The 19,015-nt window shown below is 33.1% G+C and overlaps 1 protein-coding gene across 2 annotated transcripts in view; it reads right to left on the bottom strand.

Moving 5' to 3' along the window:
• Positions 1–19,015, bottom strand: part of LAMA2 (laminin subunit alpha 2) — a 613,797-nt gene that overhangs the window by 339,007 nt on the left and 255,775 nt on the right. For both annotated transcript variants that reach the window (XM_078447300.2, XM_078447301.2), the window contains exons 9-10: positions 15,868–15,967; positions 11,039–11,199 (exon numbers count right to left, since the gene is read on the bottom strand). In XM_078447300.2, the coding sequence (XP_078303426.2) occupies positions 11,039–11,199; positions 15,868–15,967 (261 nt within the window). The remainder of the gene's footprint in view (positions 1–11,038; positions 11,200–15,867; positions 15,968–19,015) is intronic.

The raw sequence follows: 19,015 nt of genomic DNA, 5'->3' as shown, positions 1-19,015 counted from the left end.
TCAATTTATGAATAACCAGAAGCAATGCATTAGAGTAGGGATTCTAGAGACTATGAAGATGGATAGGTCAAGGTATCTGTCTTTGTTTATTTTAATATGCAATTTATTGCCAAATTGGTTTCCATATAACACCCAGTGTTCCTTCCAACAGGTGCCCTCCTCAATGCCCATCACCCACCCTCCCCTCCCTCCCACCCCCCATCAACCCTCAGTTTATTCTCAGTTTTTAAGAGTCTCTTATGGTTTGGCTCCTGCCCTCTCTCTTTTTTTTTTTTTTTCCCAATGTATGTGTCTTTAACGTCCAACATCTAGAGCTGAGTAAAATGATACATTTACAATCCACCAGAAAGCAAGGCAGAATAGGATCATGCAACTCGTTAATCAATTAAATTATGGGAACACAGAAGGAGGGACTAATTGTGCTATGAAGGCTTGAGGACGCTTTGTGGCAGGAGTGAAATTTGACCTGAATTTTGAAGCATGGTTTAAAAATTCAACCTATTGGAGGAGATAAAATGAGAGACCCATGTTAGCAATGATATTGGAAACAATAAATAATTCAAAGAGTAGAAGGTTCATTCATCATTTATGCTTTCAAAACAAACATACTGGGGGTGCCTGGGTGGTTCAGTCGGTTAAGCCTCTGACTGTGGCTCAGGTCATGATTTCACAATTCTTGAGATCAAGCCCCACATCAGGTTCTGTTTGTGCTCACAGCTCAGAGCCTAGAGCCTACTTCAGATTCTGTGTCTCTCTGTCTCTCTACCCCTCCCCCACTCGCACTCTGTCTCTCTCTCAAAAATAAACATTAAAAAAATACTGAATATTTCTGGATGCAAAGCACTGGTTGGGGACTTGGCTTCCAGTGTCCCTGCCTGCATATAATGAACTTTTAAGGCTACTCCTGAAGAGATAGGGACCTTTTCCCTTAGGAATTAAGTTATTCAGCGGGAGGTAAATTACCAGAACTATACCTGAGGAATTTAAGTTGGCAAGAACCGTCAAAATGGCTATGAAATGGGAAACACTGGTACAAAGAACTCTCTCACGGTGCAGTAAAGGGTTAATTCAATACATTTGGAGTGCTCAAACCCTGAAGATACTGAACTGAAAAGACTGTCCCTTCACCAGCTCCTGGGAGATAACCTATAAGCCCTTGTAATATTCTGTGTGATAAAAATAGCTTTGTATACCCGGGACCAGGGGTCACACCAGATAATTTATGCTAACAATTGATTCATGGTGAATGTCTTCTGTTGTTTGCCTGGAACCCTGCACCACATTTATTAGCTCACAATGCAATTTATGGTGAATGCCTAGTTTTGTCCACCAGACGCCATGAGCTACACTGTATCTCTAGGAGTACTGGAGACTGGTCAGTCATAGGAGTGCTCCATTATCTGTGTAGTTGACCTCCCAATAAAAACCCTGAACAGGAAGACTTGGGTGAGTTTCCTTGGTTGGGAATACTTCCTAAGTGTTGTCGTACATTGTTGCTGGGAGAAATACTCTCTGTATGATGCAACTGGGAAGGATAAATGGAAATTCGCACTTGGTGACTTCTAGACTCTTCCCTATGCTCCTTTGTCCTTGCTGATTTTAATCAATATTCTTTTATTGTAAAAAACCATTACCATGAGTGTAACAACTTTTCAGAATCCTGTGAGTCCTTCTAGTGAATCATTGAAAATGAGTGGGGTCTTGGGAAGCCCCAACACACTGTGGTAAAAATAATAGGGTGATTATACCTGTAAAAACACGTTACCCAGAGTAATAGTTTCTTTTGTTTATTGTGACAAATCTTCAAGCCAAAATATTTTAGACCTTTTGACAGGTCCTCAAGCTAATCCTATTCTATACCCTCATGCTCACTTCAACCCTCTTCACAAGTAATGATCCATTTCTATAAGATTTGAATAGACCTTATTTACGATTGCACAGCATGTCAGCTTATTGCCACAGCTTTAAGTTTCTAGACTCCTACTTGTTTAGTCTTGAGTCTACACCATATTTTTTTCTTTAGTGAGTGATAGCTCCTATTCAGATGGAGCTTGATTCATTCGATTGAAAAATGCTTGGTTCTGATTGTTCTCAGGGTCTTCAACAGATAAATATTAAGCCAAAAGTAAATAGTAAATATGGTGAACATAGTACCTACTTATATATGTGTCCTCATGGTCTAATTAAAAGGGCGTTTTGAGGCTGGCAGGAAGACGAAGTATTGGTGACAAAATATTTTTAGATCATCAGAACTCTGCTTTCAGGTCATGTCTCAACTTGTATAGAATTAATTAGTTATATTAGGTTCTACTTCCTTTTTCCTTTTCCAATCTCCCTTGAGAGAGTATATCTAAGTAATGTCTTATTTAAGGATTGTGTTTCCAAAGTTTTCTTTAAAACAACATAAGCTTCAAAACAGTGAATACTAGAAGAAATCACAATTTGATATTTAATATATTTTAAAGGGGCACAATTCCAACACAAAGGTATAATGTTACAGGACTTATATTGAACCTTCATAGAGACAAGTTCCCCACCTTCTGGTAGCGTGCTAACATATACAGTCTTGACCGCTTGGGTCTCAATTCTTTTTATGGGTTCCCAGGTACATAATTGCTTTTTCAAAACTTCTTTGTTATTCGTCAACAATGCCATCCATGAAGCAGCCCTGATTGTAGTCTTGATTCATTTTTGGAAGATTCTTTTGATATGAATGGTCCAGGACTTAAATTTTTGATTCTCAGATTGAGAGTGAGTCATTTGCTTTATGGGTAAATTTCTTGAGCAATTTAATTCACTATGGTGTCAATGTTACATTATTAAAACCTCTATCCATTATTTCTCACTATTCCTTTATTTGCTATTATTACTCACTCATTATCAAATCATAGGTGAGCTACTACATATAAAGCATTATATGAGAAGCCAGAGGAAATAGAAAAATGCCTTCAGGAGAATTATAGCAAAGGAAGTAAGAGTAAGGGGAAACACGTTGACTACAAGGTAGAAGGAAGTCCCTTCCCTAAAAGGGTTACTGAGTATTTGCCCTGAGTCAGACACTGGATTCATCACTACAGTCCTCTATGCTTCTGAAGTAAAAATAAGACAGGTGTGAAAGAAATTGATCTTCAATATCTATGATGGTGAGTTTGCAACTTCCAGCCTAAATGCTCTTTTAGTCATTATGAGATTTCTCTCCCTTTTAGCTATTATTCTATCACTCCTTTGTACTAATCAACTTCGAAAAGAGTTAACATATAATTTCATAAAATTTTTAAAGGTCGTTCTGTTCAAACAAAAGGGAGTCTAATCTACCCTTTCTCAGCATTCATTCAAACGGACAGCTCTTGTCAATCCAGTAAATGTATAATATGTTATTTATTTAGAGTCAAATTTATTGATCATTTTTACATCTAAACGTATGACACAGGTAATTTCCAGAATGCTCCAGACTTCCATCCTAGAGATTAATGTTCCCTTATATCACCATATTGTCTTAAAACCAAATATTCTACTTTCTTGGTTTCTAAACCATTATTCTAATTGGTTATATTAAAATAACTAAATAACAACTAATAATAGTCAATTATTTTTCCATGATAAATAATTAATCCATATAATAGTTTTATCCTCTTATATATGGTGATAATAAAAAAAAAAAGTGAAATTTCACTTTAGACCAGTGGTTCTCAACCTAGATTTTATCATCAAGCCCCTAAGGAGCATCTTTCATTATTTTTTTTTTTCATAATCATCCTTACCATGAAATCTTAAGTCCACAGATATACTCTATGTACAAATACACTGTATGAATATGTTTGCCGTATACATAAAATGAAAATGGTACTTCAACCCCTCTTAGAACCAATTTTCATCGCTTTAGGGAGAAAAGTGTGCTTTAGACACATATTTCTACAGAATATATTTAGCCGAGTATATAATTAGATATGTTGTGGCCATCCTACAAAATATTCATAACAACTGCCCTATTTCCTTTGGTACTCTTTTCCTCTGAAAACATAGTTGAATTAGTAAAACCTTATAAGGTTCTTTTTTCTTAAAGTCAGATACTGTTGGGTTGACACCAATTTTCTTTTTGCTAGAGTTTCCTCAACACAGCGTCTCTCTAGAGAAATGGAGTCACAATCGCTTCCCTGCCTCCATTCTCATGAAGCCGCCTTCTTATAAATTAGGTACAACTTCAGCAGTACATGTTTAACTGTGATTGTTAGTCAACTGGGAATTCTATTGACAAAGTTACCAAGAGGTTCTCCAGTGACTATTTAAGTTATGTTTTGTGATAATTGCTTCAGGAATGTTGCAGTCATGCTTGTTTTGGGGGGTGTTTGTAGTCAATTACAGATTTTTCTCTGTTTTGCCCTTCATTCTAATGCATCCTAGTATTTAAAGAAGTTAACAAAAGAAGGATAATTAGCTAATCAGCACTATTTGTTGAGTGCTTACTCTTTAAGTACATTGTTCTGTGGCTAAATAATAATAAATAGTGGGTAGGTTAGGGAGACAGAAAAGAAAAGAAAATCATTCTCACTTTTCACAAGTTCAGCATTTAATATTACAAAATTGATTAACATAATTTTTTTAACTGTGGGTGTTGTAAGAGACAAATACCTATATGAGCTTTTTATGCTAAAAAATTTACATCTGTAGTTTAGATTCAGGATCAAATATATAAATTGAAAGCCTTTTGTAGAAATGCCCAGGGTTTGAGCCTAACAAGTTAATGAGGTGATCATTTCTGTATAGAAATGGAAATAAGCAATATACAAAACCATTAAAAATCTTAGCACACACCACGAAAATCCAATTAGAGGAAAAGAATGAAAACTTACCTCTACTTGTAAAAAGAAATACAAATAAACAGAAAAAGTAATGAGTAGGTATTTATGATGATCCCTTATACTTGCACAAGGCTTCAGTGCTATAATTTCACCGACTGAGAGCTAGGTAAGAAGGATTTAATATCCTCATTTTCTAGATTAAGAAATATGAATCAGCCAATTTAAGTGATTTTCAAATCTTCACAATTGTTTAGTTTCCTTTCTACCTTCTTTTTTATGTATGAGTCACTGTCAGCTTATTGATTGATGAAGAAAATATATAACAGATGTGAGATATTAAATAGATTGCAAGTTGTGAAGATATCATAAAGGAAAGACAAAGATGTTACAAGTGATTATGGCAGAAGCATGATATCTATGGGAGATCTAGGGTCCCAGCTTTGCTAAGAAAGGGAAGCGAGCCTTGAAAATTGCCTAGTTAAGCCAAGGGATGGGCCAGGTGTGAGGTTTTCCCACCCATCTAAATAGACTCTGAAATTCCAGAGTTAGGAAGAGCTTGGTGCCTCAAAGAATGTAAGCAAGGCTGGGAGACAGTGACTGAAGCTCAAGAAAATTCTGGGAAGAGAGCCCAAGGTCAGATCACAAAAGCTTTTGGGCCAGTAAGGACTTAACTGAAAATGCAATAAAAACCCAAAGCAAAGCACAATGAAATACACACTTTGATATCTAATCTTTTACTTCACTACTTATCTTTCTATTATAAGACTTTGATAAAAATAAAAGGACATGTTCCAACCTAGATCAAGGTCAGTTTATATTATGTATCAGAGTCTGAAATCCAACTGACTTTGATAACATGACACGAAACTTCAAAAGAGCCAATTTCTAGCCTGTGGTACTTAAAATAAATACAAAAGTCGAAGAGCATTTGCATTCAAGTGACTTATATATCTGAGAATGCTTGCCTCTTTTAATGCACAAGAAGATAGAGAAATTTCAAAAATTTTAATAATGCATAAAATTAGTAACTATTTTCATGTCTTGAGCTAGCATTGTTTTCATATTTTGAAATATAATGAGGATGGTATTCATTAATATCATTGTCTAAGCAAGAATATAACAGAAAATCTATGTGTAAAATTGATAGTAGTTGATATATATTAAAATTTTCATTTACCTCTTTTCTAATTAGATTTTATTTTCTTTTGCTTAAAGACATTTTAAATTAGGAATTATTTTAAAGCACCAGAAAAGTATGTATGACAACCAGAGGTTAAAAATATTAACATTTTTTTCATGTATGCTTCAGATATATTTTTAAAGAAATACTTAGGCACATTTGAATCTCACTTCACTTCTGTCCTGTTCCCCTTCCATTTTCTCTAGAGTTAACTACTCTTCTGAAATTTATATTTGTGTGTTTTACTCAACATAAAATTGTTTTATGTCTTACAACTTTACACAAATGATAACATGATGATATTAGTTGTCTTCACTTTACTCGAAGTTTCCGAAATTAATCAATGTTTAGACATGTGAACCTATTTCACCCACTTGAACTGTTTCTTGTGTCAGATTTTATGAATATATTACACTTCATTTTTCTTACTAATTTGTGGATATTTAGATTTTTTTCTAATTTTTATTTGTATTAAATTTATTATATTATATATAATTATATATAATATTATATTATTATATAATATTATAATATATAATATAATATTATATTATATAATATATACAATATATATAATTATATATTATAATATTATATTATTATATAATATTTATATTATATTATTATATAATATTATATTATATAATATTATATAATTATATATTATATTGTATTAAATTTATTATTTATTAAATTCATTTTTTACTTATTTAAATTTTTTTAAAAAATTAAATGTTTATTTATTTTTGAGAGAGAGTGAGACAGAGTGTGAGCAGGGGAGGGGCAGAAAGAGAGGGAGACACAGAATCCGAAGCAGGCTCCAGGCTCTGAGCTGTCAGTACAGAGCCCAACGCAGGGCTTGAACTCACGAACTGTGAGATCATGACCTGAGCCAAAGTTGGATGCTTAACTGACTGAGTCACCCAGGCACCCCATAATTTTTTTATAACAATTTTTATTATAACAAGGAGGTATATGTTGAACATCTTTCATTTGCTTCTTTCTACAAATTGTACACGTTTCTTTCGCATGAATGTCTACAGTGGAGTTGGTGACTGATAGGACTTCATTATCTTAACAATACTAGATGCCCTATTGCCTTCCTAAGGTTGTAGTACTAATTTCCCCAAATGACAGCAGTAAACATTTCCATTTCTACAGATTTTCACCAGGATTGGATAGTATTAGCTACCTCCCCATTTAAAATTTTATCTTAAAAAAAATCAAATAAAGATTTAATCTTATGTTCTTTGATAATCTCCTTAAAAAGTATTTCCATTTTAAATATGTATTTCTAGGTATCATATAGGTTTTGCTTCTTTTCTAAATATTTTCATTACATTTTATATTTAGTTATCACTGATATATAGAAATGTCATTGTGTTTTATAGGTTGATTCTTGCATTCTGCAAGCCAGTAGAACTCTCTTCTGGGTTGAATAATCTTTCTAAAAAGTATATGCATTATTGAGCAGTTTTTTTCAATGAAGTTGGGCTGTGGATGGTAAACACAAGCAATAATCTGATATTTGTCTCTAGCACATAGGATAGATACATATTTGTCTCTAGTACATATGATATGTATGATAAAAATATAGGATATCTAATATATTTAACACTTTTTCGCTCAATCTTGACCAGTGGGCAGGCTTTCTACTAGGAGCTTTGGTGGTGAATTTCTTTTTTATATTCTTCAAACAGAAAATGTATAATTTTCTTTAACTCTTGACAATTCTTCTCTCCATAATGTCTTGGATATTCTTTCTCCCCTATTTCATCTAATAATCTCTTCTGTGGTGATTGCTGCTAAACTTACGTTGAATTTTATCCTTCCATTAGCCATGCCACTTAGGATCTCATGTTTTTATTTCTTTACCTCTCTATGTCAATTTATAGGTAATTTCCTCAGGTCTGGATTTCTAATTCTTTATTAAGCAGTTTCTAAACCTTTGCTCAGCCCATTCACTGAATTTTAAATTTCAACTATATGCAACTTTTTTATTTCTAGAAGTAGATATTGACTTCTTTTCCAAAGCTGCTTATTCTTTTATGTTAATATAGTGGCCTATTTTTTATTGTTTTTTTCCTATTCTTTTTTTATTGTTTTATGTTTGAATCATATTTTTATGATTATGTATTTTCCACATATTTTTATGATTTTTATCAGATAAAAATCATGATAAAAATCATAAAAATATGCTCATATATTCTTATGTTTATACATTCTTTCAGATTATCTGATTCTTTCTAGTTCTTAGTGTACAAACATTCCGACTTTTGTGGCTTCTGATTGCATTTTGTAGTTATTTTCCTTTTGTGCAGTACACGCTTTTATGGTGAGCTCAATATCAGGTGAGGCTATACTCTCTTTCCTATGGGGATACCACTCACCTGACTTGTTGAAAATTTTTAGAATAAAGGGAGAATAAAACTGACCCTGTTCCCATGAAAGACACAGGTTTGGGTGTTTGATTCCTCACCGCACACTAATTTTTCTTTACCTAGAGCCCCAAAGGAAAAACAAAGTGACTATTGCCACTTCCAGCTTGCAGGTGGAATTTTCTAGTGCCTATTTCACTGTCAGGGGACAATTCCAGAGTCCAAGCTTAAGTGAATTCTGTTTTAATTTCTCTCTGTGATTCCAAATCCTAATGTCAATTCCCAGAGAGGCCATTCAAACTCCAAACTTTAACCCGCATTTTTGGATTAAGACCTTCCTTGCTCAGCTTTGCTTGGGTTTATGCTTAACTTAGATTTCCCTTTAAAAGGGGAGCTTTCCCTCCCTTTAACTTAGAATTCCTAACATCGAGGGCTTTCCCTTTCTTTCCTGCATCAACATGATTACAAATTTATTTTCTTTGTTTCATCCAGCATACTTAAATTTAAAGTGCCAGAAGTGGTGCCCATTTTTCTCAGTATGATATTTTACCAGAGTGCTAACAATTTCAAAGTTATAATAGAAATAGGGGAGCCTGGGTGGCTTAGTCAGTTAAGCATCTGACTCTCTATTAAGATTCAGGTCATGATCTCACAGTCGTGAGATCAAGCCCCGTGTCTGGCTCTGTGCTGACAGTGCAGAGCCTGCTTGGGATTCTCTCTGTCCCTTTCTCTCTGCCCCTCCCCCACTCACTCTCTCTGTCTCTCTCAAAAATAAATAAACTTAAAAAATAGAAGTTTTAAAAGTTATAATAGAAATATATTTAGACTTAAGACCTTATAACAAAGTGCTTTCTTAAAAGATCTACCTACTTCATTAAGTATGATACTTTTTCCTAATAAAAATTATGAAAAACTATTACATGTAATAGTGTAACGGAATAAATGTGCATATGTTTACTGGTTAATGTGCATTTTGGAAATGAGCCCTTACATAGATCTCATTCTAATTCTATTTGAATTTAAATCTCCAGTATCTTAGCTGCTCAATAAAGTACTATTTGTTAAATGCCACTTTGATTGATCCATGTTGTTTTAATCAACTGACACACCTATATCAAATCATTTTTATGTAAAACAGAACAAGCTACCACATTTCCTTCTACATTAATAAATATCTGTTCACTATTTAAATTATATGTATATCTTATTGGAACACTGGGTATTTATTATTTTTATAAACAAGGGGCTATAGGTAATTAATTATAGCACATTACATGCATACATATTATGATATGATTCATTTTCTATATGCATATAATTAGTGATTTTTTTAATTATGTAGGTATCTATTAAAACCTGTTTTTTACAAGTTTTTACCCTAAAAAATTTAGTTTATAAGAGCTTACAATCATCCATTTGAAGTACCACACAGTTGAAAGGCAACTCGTGTAATGATGCTATTCACTTAATTGTTCATTCGCTTATGTTTTCTTAATTGCTATATATAGTGGTTGGGTTTTTTTTTTAATTTCTTTTTTAACGTTTTATTTATTTTTGAGACAGGGAGAGACAGAGCATGAACAGGGTCAGAGACAGGGAGATACCGAATCTGAAACAGGCTCCAGGCTCCGAGCTGTCAGCACAGAGCCCAATGTGGAGCTCGAACCCATGAACTGTGAGATCATCACCTGAACCGAAGTTACATGCTTAACCAGCTGAGCCAACCAGGCACCCCTTGTGTTATACTTTAATGTTTGCATGCACATGCACACATACAACAAACGTGAGCATATAATTTATAGCTTCCTAGGTAAGACTAATGAATGAATAAAAATTCTTCATAAGGTTCCAACTATGATTGAGAACAACAAAAAAAATGAGTAACATTCATTTTTATATCAGTATGACATTCTAACGTTTTCAATGGATTTTTCATTCTCTAAACTAATGTAGATAACATTGTTTAATTCCAGTGTTTTGGAACTGATTGCTATAGCTACAGGAAATCAATTCTATCATTTTAGACTTGTGCATGTCTCCATTTCCTCTATGTGTATAAGCTGTAGCTGTAATGTATCCCTTGGCATTAACATGATGAGCTATTAGGCTGGGGGTATGTACAACAAATAAAGTCATATTTCTGAAAGTACTCTTGGGAGGAAATACTGAGGCTTTAATCAATTCCACTATGGCTTCTTACATTTTTGCTAATAAAACAGAAGAATTTGAATATGGTATTTGCTGACAATCTGGGTTTAAACTTCAGAAGATTACTCAAAAGTCTGGAATACAACCTTGGACGAATTATTTTCAAAATTAAATACAAAGCTATGGTATATTTGAATGTACAGTAGTTTTTCAGGCTTGCTATTTGTTGTGCTGTCTATTTTTAAGTCAACAGACTAGATGGGTAATGGGAGAAAAGTGGTTTTGCTATAAAATGTCACCTATTCTTAAGGTGACCTGGCCTTCATGCGTTTGTAGGTTTTTAGACAAACGGGGGGTGCCTTGCAGCAGTGAACCTGGTTGTAAAGACACATGAGTGCCAAATATAAAATAGTGGAGGTTTACAGGAGAAGTTGTTACAATTTGCTTAATGCCAACAGACGCAGAAGAACAGAGAAACAAAGGAAAGTGACCTTCTGTCTTGACAGTGGACATTACCAGAATGTATAACGCACCTTGCAGTTACAGGGTCCAAAACAAGGGTCCTCATTTGCGCTCCCTGCGCCACTGCAGTTACAGGGTTTGCAGTCTGGGTAGCCAGTGTAGCCCCTGGCACATCGATCACAACTCACGCCTCTGAAGCCAGGTTTGCAATGACAAGACCCAGGTGCCAGACCTAAGGGAAGACAAGGCACATACGAACACTTCAAAAACAAATAATCTTGTTCCTGAGGTTTTAATTATAGTAACGTTTAGATTCTATTTTGACACAAACGTTAGAAAACTGATGTATATCAGTAAAGAAAAGAGAAAATCAAAAGGCATAAGGCTCACTTAGAAGCTGGCTACAATTCGCTAACACAGCATTTTGGGGTATCATTGAAGATGTTAAGAATAATAATAATAATAAAAGATAAAATCTCAAAGCATCTACCAAAACTAATGTCACAGAAAAACTGTCACAATGATCAAGGACTAATTTCCATAACTGACTGAGGACACTCGATGAAGAATAAGCAGTGACTTGTGATACCTGTTGGTTCATAACTCAGGCTACCATGAGATGGAAACTGCCTGGGGAGCAAAAATATACTTAAACCAAAAATAAAAAAAAAACAATAATCTAAGTATGACATCACTGAGTATAACAACAACAAAAAGACTGAGAGTTCATGTGAATAGACATTTTGAGGGTAAGGGAGGAGGGGCATGAAAGCAGTTTAAATTTACTTTTTCTTTTTAAATAGAGAAATGCAGAAGACAATTTTTATTCTTGTCTTTGATTAGAAAATAGAAAAATACAGATGAGTAAATACAAGTTTCCGACTTTCAGAATCTGGAAAAATATAAGAGCAAATCGATAAAATATAGCCCACTCAAAAAAGGAAAGGAGGGGAAAAACAAGCAAAGAAATGTTACAGTGTGAAAGCACACAGAAGGACAGAAAGACTGTCAGACCCACACACTAACCATGTGTAAATTTCACGGTCTTACTGCTGATATTAAAACTATGTGTATGGGGGCGCCTGGATGGCTCTGTTGGTTAAGTGGCCGACGTCGGCTCAGGTCATGATCTCACGGTTTGTGAGTTTAAATCCCTCATTGGGCTCTGTGCTCATGTCTCAGAGCCTGGAGCCTGCTTTACATTCTGTATCTCCTTCTCTCTCAGCCCCTCCCCTGCTCATGCTCTGTCTCTCTGTGTCTCCCAAAAATAATAAAATAAAACGTTAAAAAATTAAAAATAAAAACTACGTGCGTAATGTTCAGAAGAGATACATAAAATGATAAGAAATATTAAAAGTGAAAGAATGTTAATCTACATTAGGAAAGCATACAGAAATGTAAAAACAGTTGTAGTGTTAGTAATGGCCAAAGTAGAATTCAATTAAAATAGATTCATTAGGACAAGCTTTCATTTTACACTGATGAAGATGCAATAAAAAACACGTTAAATTATATTTATACACCATAGAAGCACTGATTTTAAGTACAAAAATATATAGACAACAGAAGATTTGGGGGCTCAAAAAGAAACTGGCCAAAAATCAGTGGCTAAGAATATTAACCTACCCACTTCAAATATTTGCAGATGGATTAGAAAAAAAAAAGACATAGAAAAATGTGAATAATCTATTGTTGAATTACACATTATATGGTTATAAATACCTATTGTAGCTTATCATTAACTAATCTATAGAAAGTTTCAATTTCCCAAAGCAGAAATTATCAGTCTTGTTTTCTTAACATAAATTAATACTTCTACATTCATAACATATGTCATAATAAATTAGTATTACATTAATTCTAAACATCAACATGTTAATAGAATCTTAATCAAAATTCAATCACTCTAAAAGTTAATAAATATTTCTCCTTATAACTCTTGGGTAAAAGAAAAAATCAAGACTTCAATTGCAGATTAAATAATTTTCTAAATAGAATATAACAGCTGTGAGAAAGAAATTTAACAATGTTTATGGGATATAGAAAAAACAGTTGCTTAAAGTAAACTTTTAAGCTTACATACTTACATTCTTAGAAAAATAATGTACACAAATTAAAATTTAATTCATGTAATAAAAAAAGAAAAAAAACAATATGACCACTATAGGAAAGAAGGAAGATTTGAAAAATAAAGAAAAAGAAAATAAGGCAAAAAGAGAACCTTAAAGATAATTAAATATATCAAAAGAGGACAAATGATCAAAGAATTACCACAAAAAGTTATGGTACCAGTTAGTTATTACAGAGTGTTTTCAAAGTTTAAAAATGTGGAAAGTTATGTAATTTAGTCTATGAAGCTAGTAAAAACTTGGTATCAAAATCTAGCAAAGATAACCATAAAAAAACATAATAACAGCTAACAATTAAATAGATTAGTTTAAATTTAATGGATCATGAAATAGTGATTTAAGCTTTTATGTAATATGATAAAGATACCAAAGATGAAATACATAATAAAAAATGTCTGAATACTGGAGAGAAGGAAGGAGGTGGCATAAATGAAATATTTGTCTTTTCTTTTAATTAAAAAAACATTTAATGTTTATTTATTTTTGAGAGGAAGAAAGAGTGAGAGTGGGGAAGGGACTGAGAGAGAGGGAGACACAGAATGTGAAGCAGGCTCCAGTCTCTGAGCTGTCAGCACAGAGCCCGATGAGGGGCTCAATTTCACAAACCATGAGATCATGACCTGAGCTGAAGTCGACGCTGAACTAACTGAGTCAACAAGGCACCCCAAAACATTTGTCTTTTAAGATGGAGAGTCAATAGGCAGTATTTAATGGTGATGAAAATGCTAAGAATATTATTTAGATATTGTTTGTAAGATAAGTTCTTCCAGAAGAACTTAGTAGAAGAAATGTCTCAGTGTGATTAAATTTGTAAACGAGATGGGGGATGAATAAATTGAAGAGGATGCTATTGCTATTTATTTTATTCTCTTCCTTATCATCAAAATCTCATTTTTACTATGTATTGTTTTCATAATAATTGAAAAAAAATTTGTTTAATGTTTATTTATTTTTGCGAGAGAGATAGGGAGAAAGTGCAAGTAGGGGAGGGACAGAGAGAAAGGAGGAAAGAGAGAATCCCAAACAGGTTCTGAGCCATCAGCACAGAGCCTGATGAAGGGCTCAAACTCACAAGCCGTGAAATGATGACGTGAGTGGAAATCAAGAGTCAGATGCTTAACTGACTAAGCCACCCAGGCACCCCTAACTGAAAAATATTTATACACAAAAATCTTCACTGAAGCATTGGTTACAATAAACAAAATTAGAAACAATCTTAATATCTATGTAAAGTTGAGTGGGTAAATAAATTATGGTTATCCAGATAATGATGTACTATTCGAGTGCTTAACCCAGATTTCAGAGAAATTCTCAGTGGTTTGGGGAAAAACTCATTATGTGAAGTTAACACAAACATTTTCATAAGAGTGTTTATGATGAATTACCACTGCATTATACACTTATTTTTCTACTTTTCTATTTTTATCACTTCTCCACAAATAATATACTTCTTTAAAAAGTATAGAAAAAAGCTAAATGATATTACTGAAAATAACATAATTTAGTTGTTACTACAAAAAGATAAGGGCCATAAAATGAAAAATGACCTCAATAGCTCACCATTTGAGATTTTAAATAATCAGTATTTTTATCTTTTAAGACTGTAGGGCTTACACTGATAATCCTACAGTTTTATAAAGAGAGCAGGTAATCTAAACTGTGCCAAAGAAACATTGCCAATCTTTGAACTTGAAACCCAATGTCGGGGGGGGGGGGGGGGCAGGAACCTATATTGTAGCCATAATTTATTTTAGTTTTTCCTAAGAAGAGAAGAATCCATTCTTAAGAATATAAAGAAAGTGTTTCAGATATTTCCTAATGTTCTACTAAACTTTGGCAAGCAACTCTCTTGGAAATAGCTCCTAAACATTTCACATTAAGGAGTTATTTTGACATTTGATTCTTCAGTGTTTGGAGTTCATCATGAATTTCAATCCGCAATGAAAGCATTTGGCTTAAATTCGGGTCAGCCTCTTTCCCTTCTTTAACTCATGACTACTGCCTATTTTTAGCTTTGCTTTCTATACTATTGACTACATCTCAGGATGTGCTGTCTGTTCTCTCCTCCCATTGCAGCACACACATCCCCCAGCAAATGCTGTCATTTCACGCTAAAAACCATGGAAACTACAGACCAATTCAATAAACAACATTTAAAAATTACATATATCACAGATTTCTGATTGACCAGAAGATATATATGCCTAGACATGTAAATATGTATATATGAATGCATATATATATATATATATATGTATATATGAATGCATATATATATATATATATATATATATAATGCAAAATAAATTATTCAACTTTTTTCTTTTAAAGCATTATAATTAATTATAATTCGTTTACAGGAAAAGAATGATTGAGATAAAAAAAAATGTTTCCTGGAGAGAACACTGATAGATACGAGGATAAAATTATTATTATTACTTTTTAAATGTTTATTTATTTTTGAGAAAGAGAGAGAGAAAGAGAGGTTGCAAGTGGGGGTGCGTCAGAGAAAGAGGGAAACAGAGAATCCCAAGAAGGCTCCATGCTATCAGCGCAGAGCCCAACACAGGCTTGAACTCACAAACAATGAGATCATGACCTGAGCTGAAATGAAATCAAGAGTCAGACACTTAACCAACTGAGCCACCTAAGTGCCCCAAGAACAAAATTATTAAGCACATAAAATTTATTGCAAAATGTTACCCTAAAAATTATCATATCTGGCTTATGGTTGCCCTTTTATCAAAATGGCCCTCTGAGATCTATCTCACCTCGCCGAGCACGTTTTTCATCCTTCACACAGACTTCATTTAAGGAACCAATTGGATCACAATGGCATGGCTGGCATGGTCGTGGATAATTAGGAGACACCTAAGAAGAATATTAAAAGCCTCTTAATCATGTGTAATAAAAACACCAATAATTTTCAATTCAGCAAATTTTAAGGACAAAATAAATTTAATAATACATAGTAATAAATTATATTGAGAAAATAACATAAGAAATTATCTTTAATATATGTTTGCAATTTTTAAAATCCCTTTTTTCTAAATGGATACACAAAAGTAAAAAGAAGTACAATAAACATCCATATCCTAAATTCAGCAATTATCAAGATTTTGCCATAGGAGTTCGTTTTCATTCTTTGCTGAAGTTTTTAAAGAAAATTGCAGATAGTCTTTTAATTCCCATAGATTTCAGTCTGCATCTCTTTTGCAATCCCAGTATCATTATTATAACAAACAAAAATAACAGTATTTGCCTGATGGTCTCTAATATACATTCTGCAATAAAATCCTTCCGATAGATTTTTTTGTTTGTTTGTTCTGGGTTTTTTCTTGTGGGTTTTTTTCTTACAACATACTTCATAATTTGTAATTTCACCCCAAATTTATTTTTTAGGAACTTTTATCATGTTGATCATGATATGATTAAATAGAAATGTATATTTGGTGCTGACAAAAGGACAATATTAAGTACTCAAATTAAACATTTGGTTTCCCGGAGAGGCAGCATAGCCACAAGGGAAACAATTTCTTTTCCTCCACAATTGAGAAATGTGAGTTCATATCTCAGCGTGGCTCTACCGGCTATGTGGCTTCTTGCAACTTATTTACTTCTTGTGATAGGAGGATAACAATAGCAACTATAGTGATGTTATTAAACTAAAATTAAAAAGAATAACATATAAAGGATCTCATAAGATTCCTCAGATATGTTAAATATTCAATACAACTAGTTTTAATGCTAAAATATTTTAATTAAACAAACCTAGACTGTGATAATATGCTCTAATTACAGCATTTATTCTCCAGATGCAATAGGATAAAGAAAAAAATAACAATAATTTGCCTATGGTATATATACTGAAATACTGTGCACATGCGCTCTGTGTATATGTGTCTCACTCTATATATTATAGGTCTATTCATATAGGTATATATATTTCACCCATAAAATATAGCATTTACATATGTATATATCTATGCTTCATTTATAAATGTAAACTTGTTTACTAATATAAATCAAAGTGTCATAACTAGAGAGTTATTTACATGCCGGATAAAATATCAATCATTTAGGACACATTTATTTATTGCCCATTATGAAGTAAGCACTATGCAAAGCACAGATAGGTAAGGCCAGGTCTTTGTCTTAAACAAGCTTACAAGGATAACAGGCTTGGAAGACACTGATTAAATACAAGGTGCCAAGTGATAAAATAGACATACAGAGCATTGTGGCACAAAAGAGGAGGGAGCGATAACACAAAGAAGTCAACAATGTTTCACAGAAGTGACATTTAGACTGAAGCTTGAACTATGAGTAGAAATTCTAGAGTAGGCTTGGGAGAAGGGCTTTTTCCCAAGGAAAACAAAACAAAACAAAACACTAAGACATGAAAACAAAATATAAAACAAAAACAAAAACAAAAACAAAAACCCTCTGTGGACAAAAAATTTCTTTTGAATAAGATCTTGGCTGTTATAAATGTGGTTTATGATTTTAATGATGAACTTGAGTAAATAAAAGACTCCTAATTTATTATCACTCTTTGTGGTAATTGGAGAAATCTGCCTGAATCAGATTGCTGACAAGGAATCCTACCAACATATGAGATTCTGTAAATATATCTACTTTACACGTGATTTTTAATTTAATTAAAGTAATAATTCAGATTACTAATTAGTTCTCAAAGTAAACATTACATTATATTTAACTATTAAATATGTGTATTTAGTAAATAAACCTTAAATGAGATTTTAGGACAATAACTTTTAAAAAATTGTAGAGATGTTATTTAGCTGTAAAACCCATGCAAAAAAAAATCTGTGTCCTATATCTTTATAAAAGACAAATAGACTTCTACCCAAATATTAGGCTTTTTAGAGAATGGAATTTTTTAACATATGCAGTAGCATAAGTATTTTTATAAGTATTAAAATACCATAATCTAGGCTTAGATTCACTTAACTGACTTGTAATAAAAACTTGAAGCTGGGGGAGAGGGGAAAGTGGGTGATGGGCATCAAGGAGGACACCTGCTGGGATGAGCACTGGGTGTTGTATGGAAACCAATTTGACAATAAATTATATTTCATATTAAAAAAACAAAAACCTTGAAGTCTCCACAGTTGATAACGGCAGACTATCTTGTGTGGTCCAATGTATTCTCAGATAACAAATATTAATTCTGGACGAAATGTAAAAGTAAAATATTTGAGGTCCTGGGAAATTAATCAAAATCAGGCAGAACTTGGAAGAATTTGAGGTTTGAAAGAAAAAAAACATATTAGCTGAAATCTATGCTCAGAGATGGGGAGCAAAATCTGCATACCAACATTCCTCAAAGGCTTAAGTGATCCCTTACTCATACATCCATTCAGGAGACTCCAACAACACTCCTCAAAGGCTTAAGTGATCCCTTAATCATACATCCATTCAGGAGACTCCAACAAGTCCAGTTGAAAGTAACCGCTGGAAAGCTCAATGATGTGCATGAGTTTTTAGGTCTGCATACCATAAAGGAAACAGACATTGGAGTTGTCAACCAGGTTAGGAAGATTAGATAACCACCTTGAGCTTTCGGTTCATCTGCCATATCACGGTGTAAAAGTAAGTCTCTACAATTTCATAGCAATCAGTCAGTATGTTTACTACCAATTAGAACCAAATTCAGAAATCTTCAGAGGAAGATAATAGAATCATGTCTCTACATTGTATCATCCAGAATATGTTGTACAAATCATAAATCCCTAGACATAAGAAGAAAGAGAAGAAAGAAGAAAGTTTTTTCAAGAAAAAAAGCAGTCAATAAAAGCAGACTGTGAGGTATTGAAATTAGTTTGGAAGGACTTATATAGGTACTGTATATATGACCAAGAACATAAAGGAAATAATGTTTATAAATAAGTGAAG

This window comes from Panthera onca, chromosome B2, assembly GCF_046562875.1.
Source record: "Panthera onca isolate mPanOnc1 chromosome B2, mPanOnc1 haplotype 2, whole genome shotgun sequence".
NCBI classification, from domain to species: domain Eukaryota; kingdom Metazoa; phylum Chordata; class Mammalia; order Carnivora; family Felidae; genus Panthera; species Panthera onca.
The sequence above is the reverse complement of the archived record's forward strand: the minus strand, read 5'-3'. Positions and strand labels throughout refer to the sequence as shown.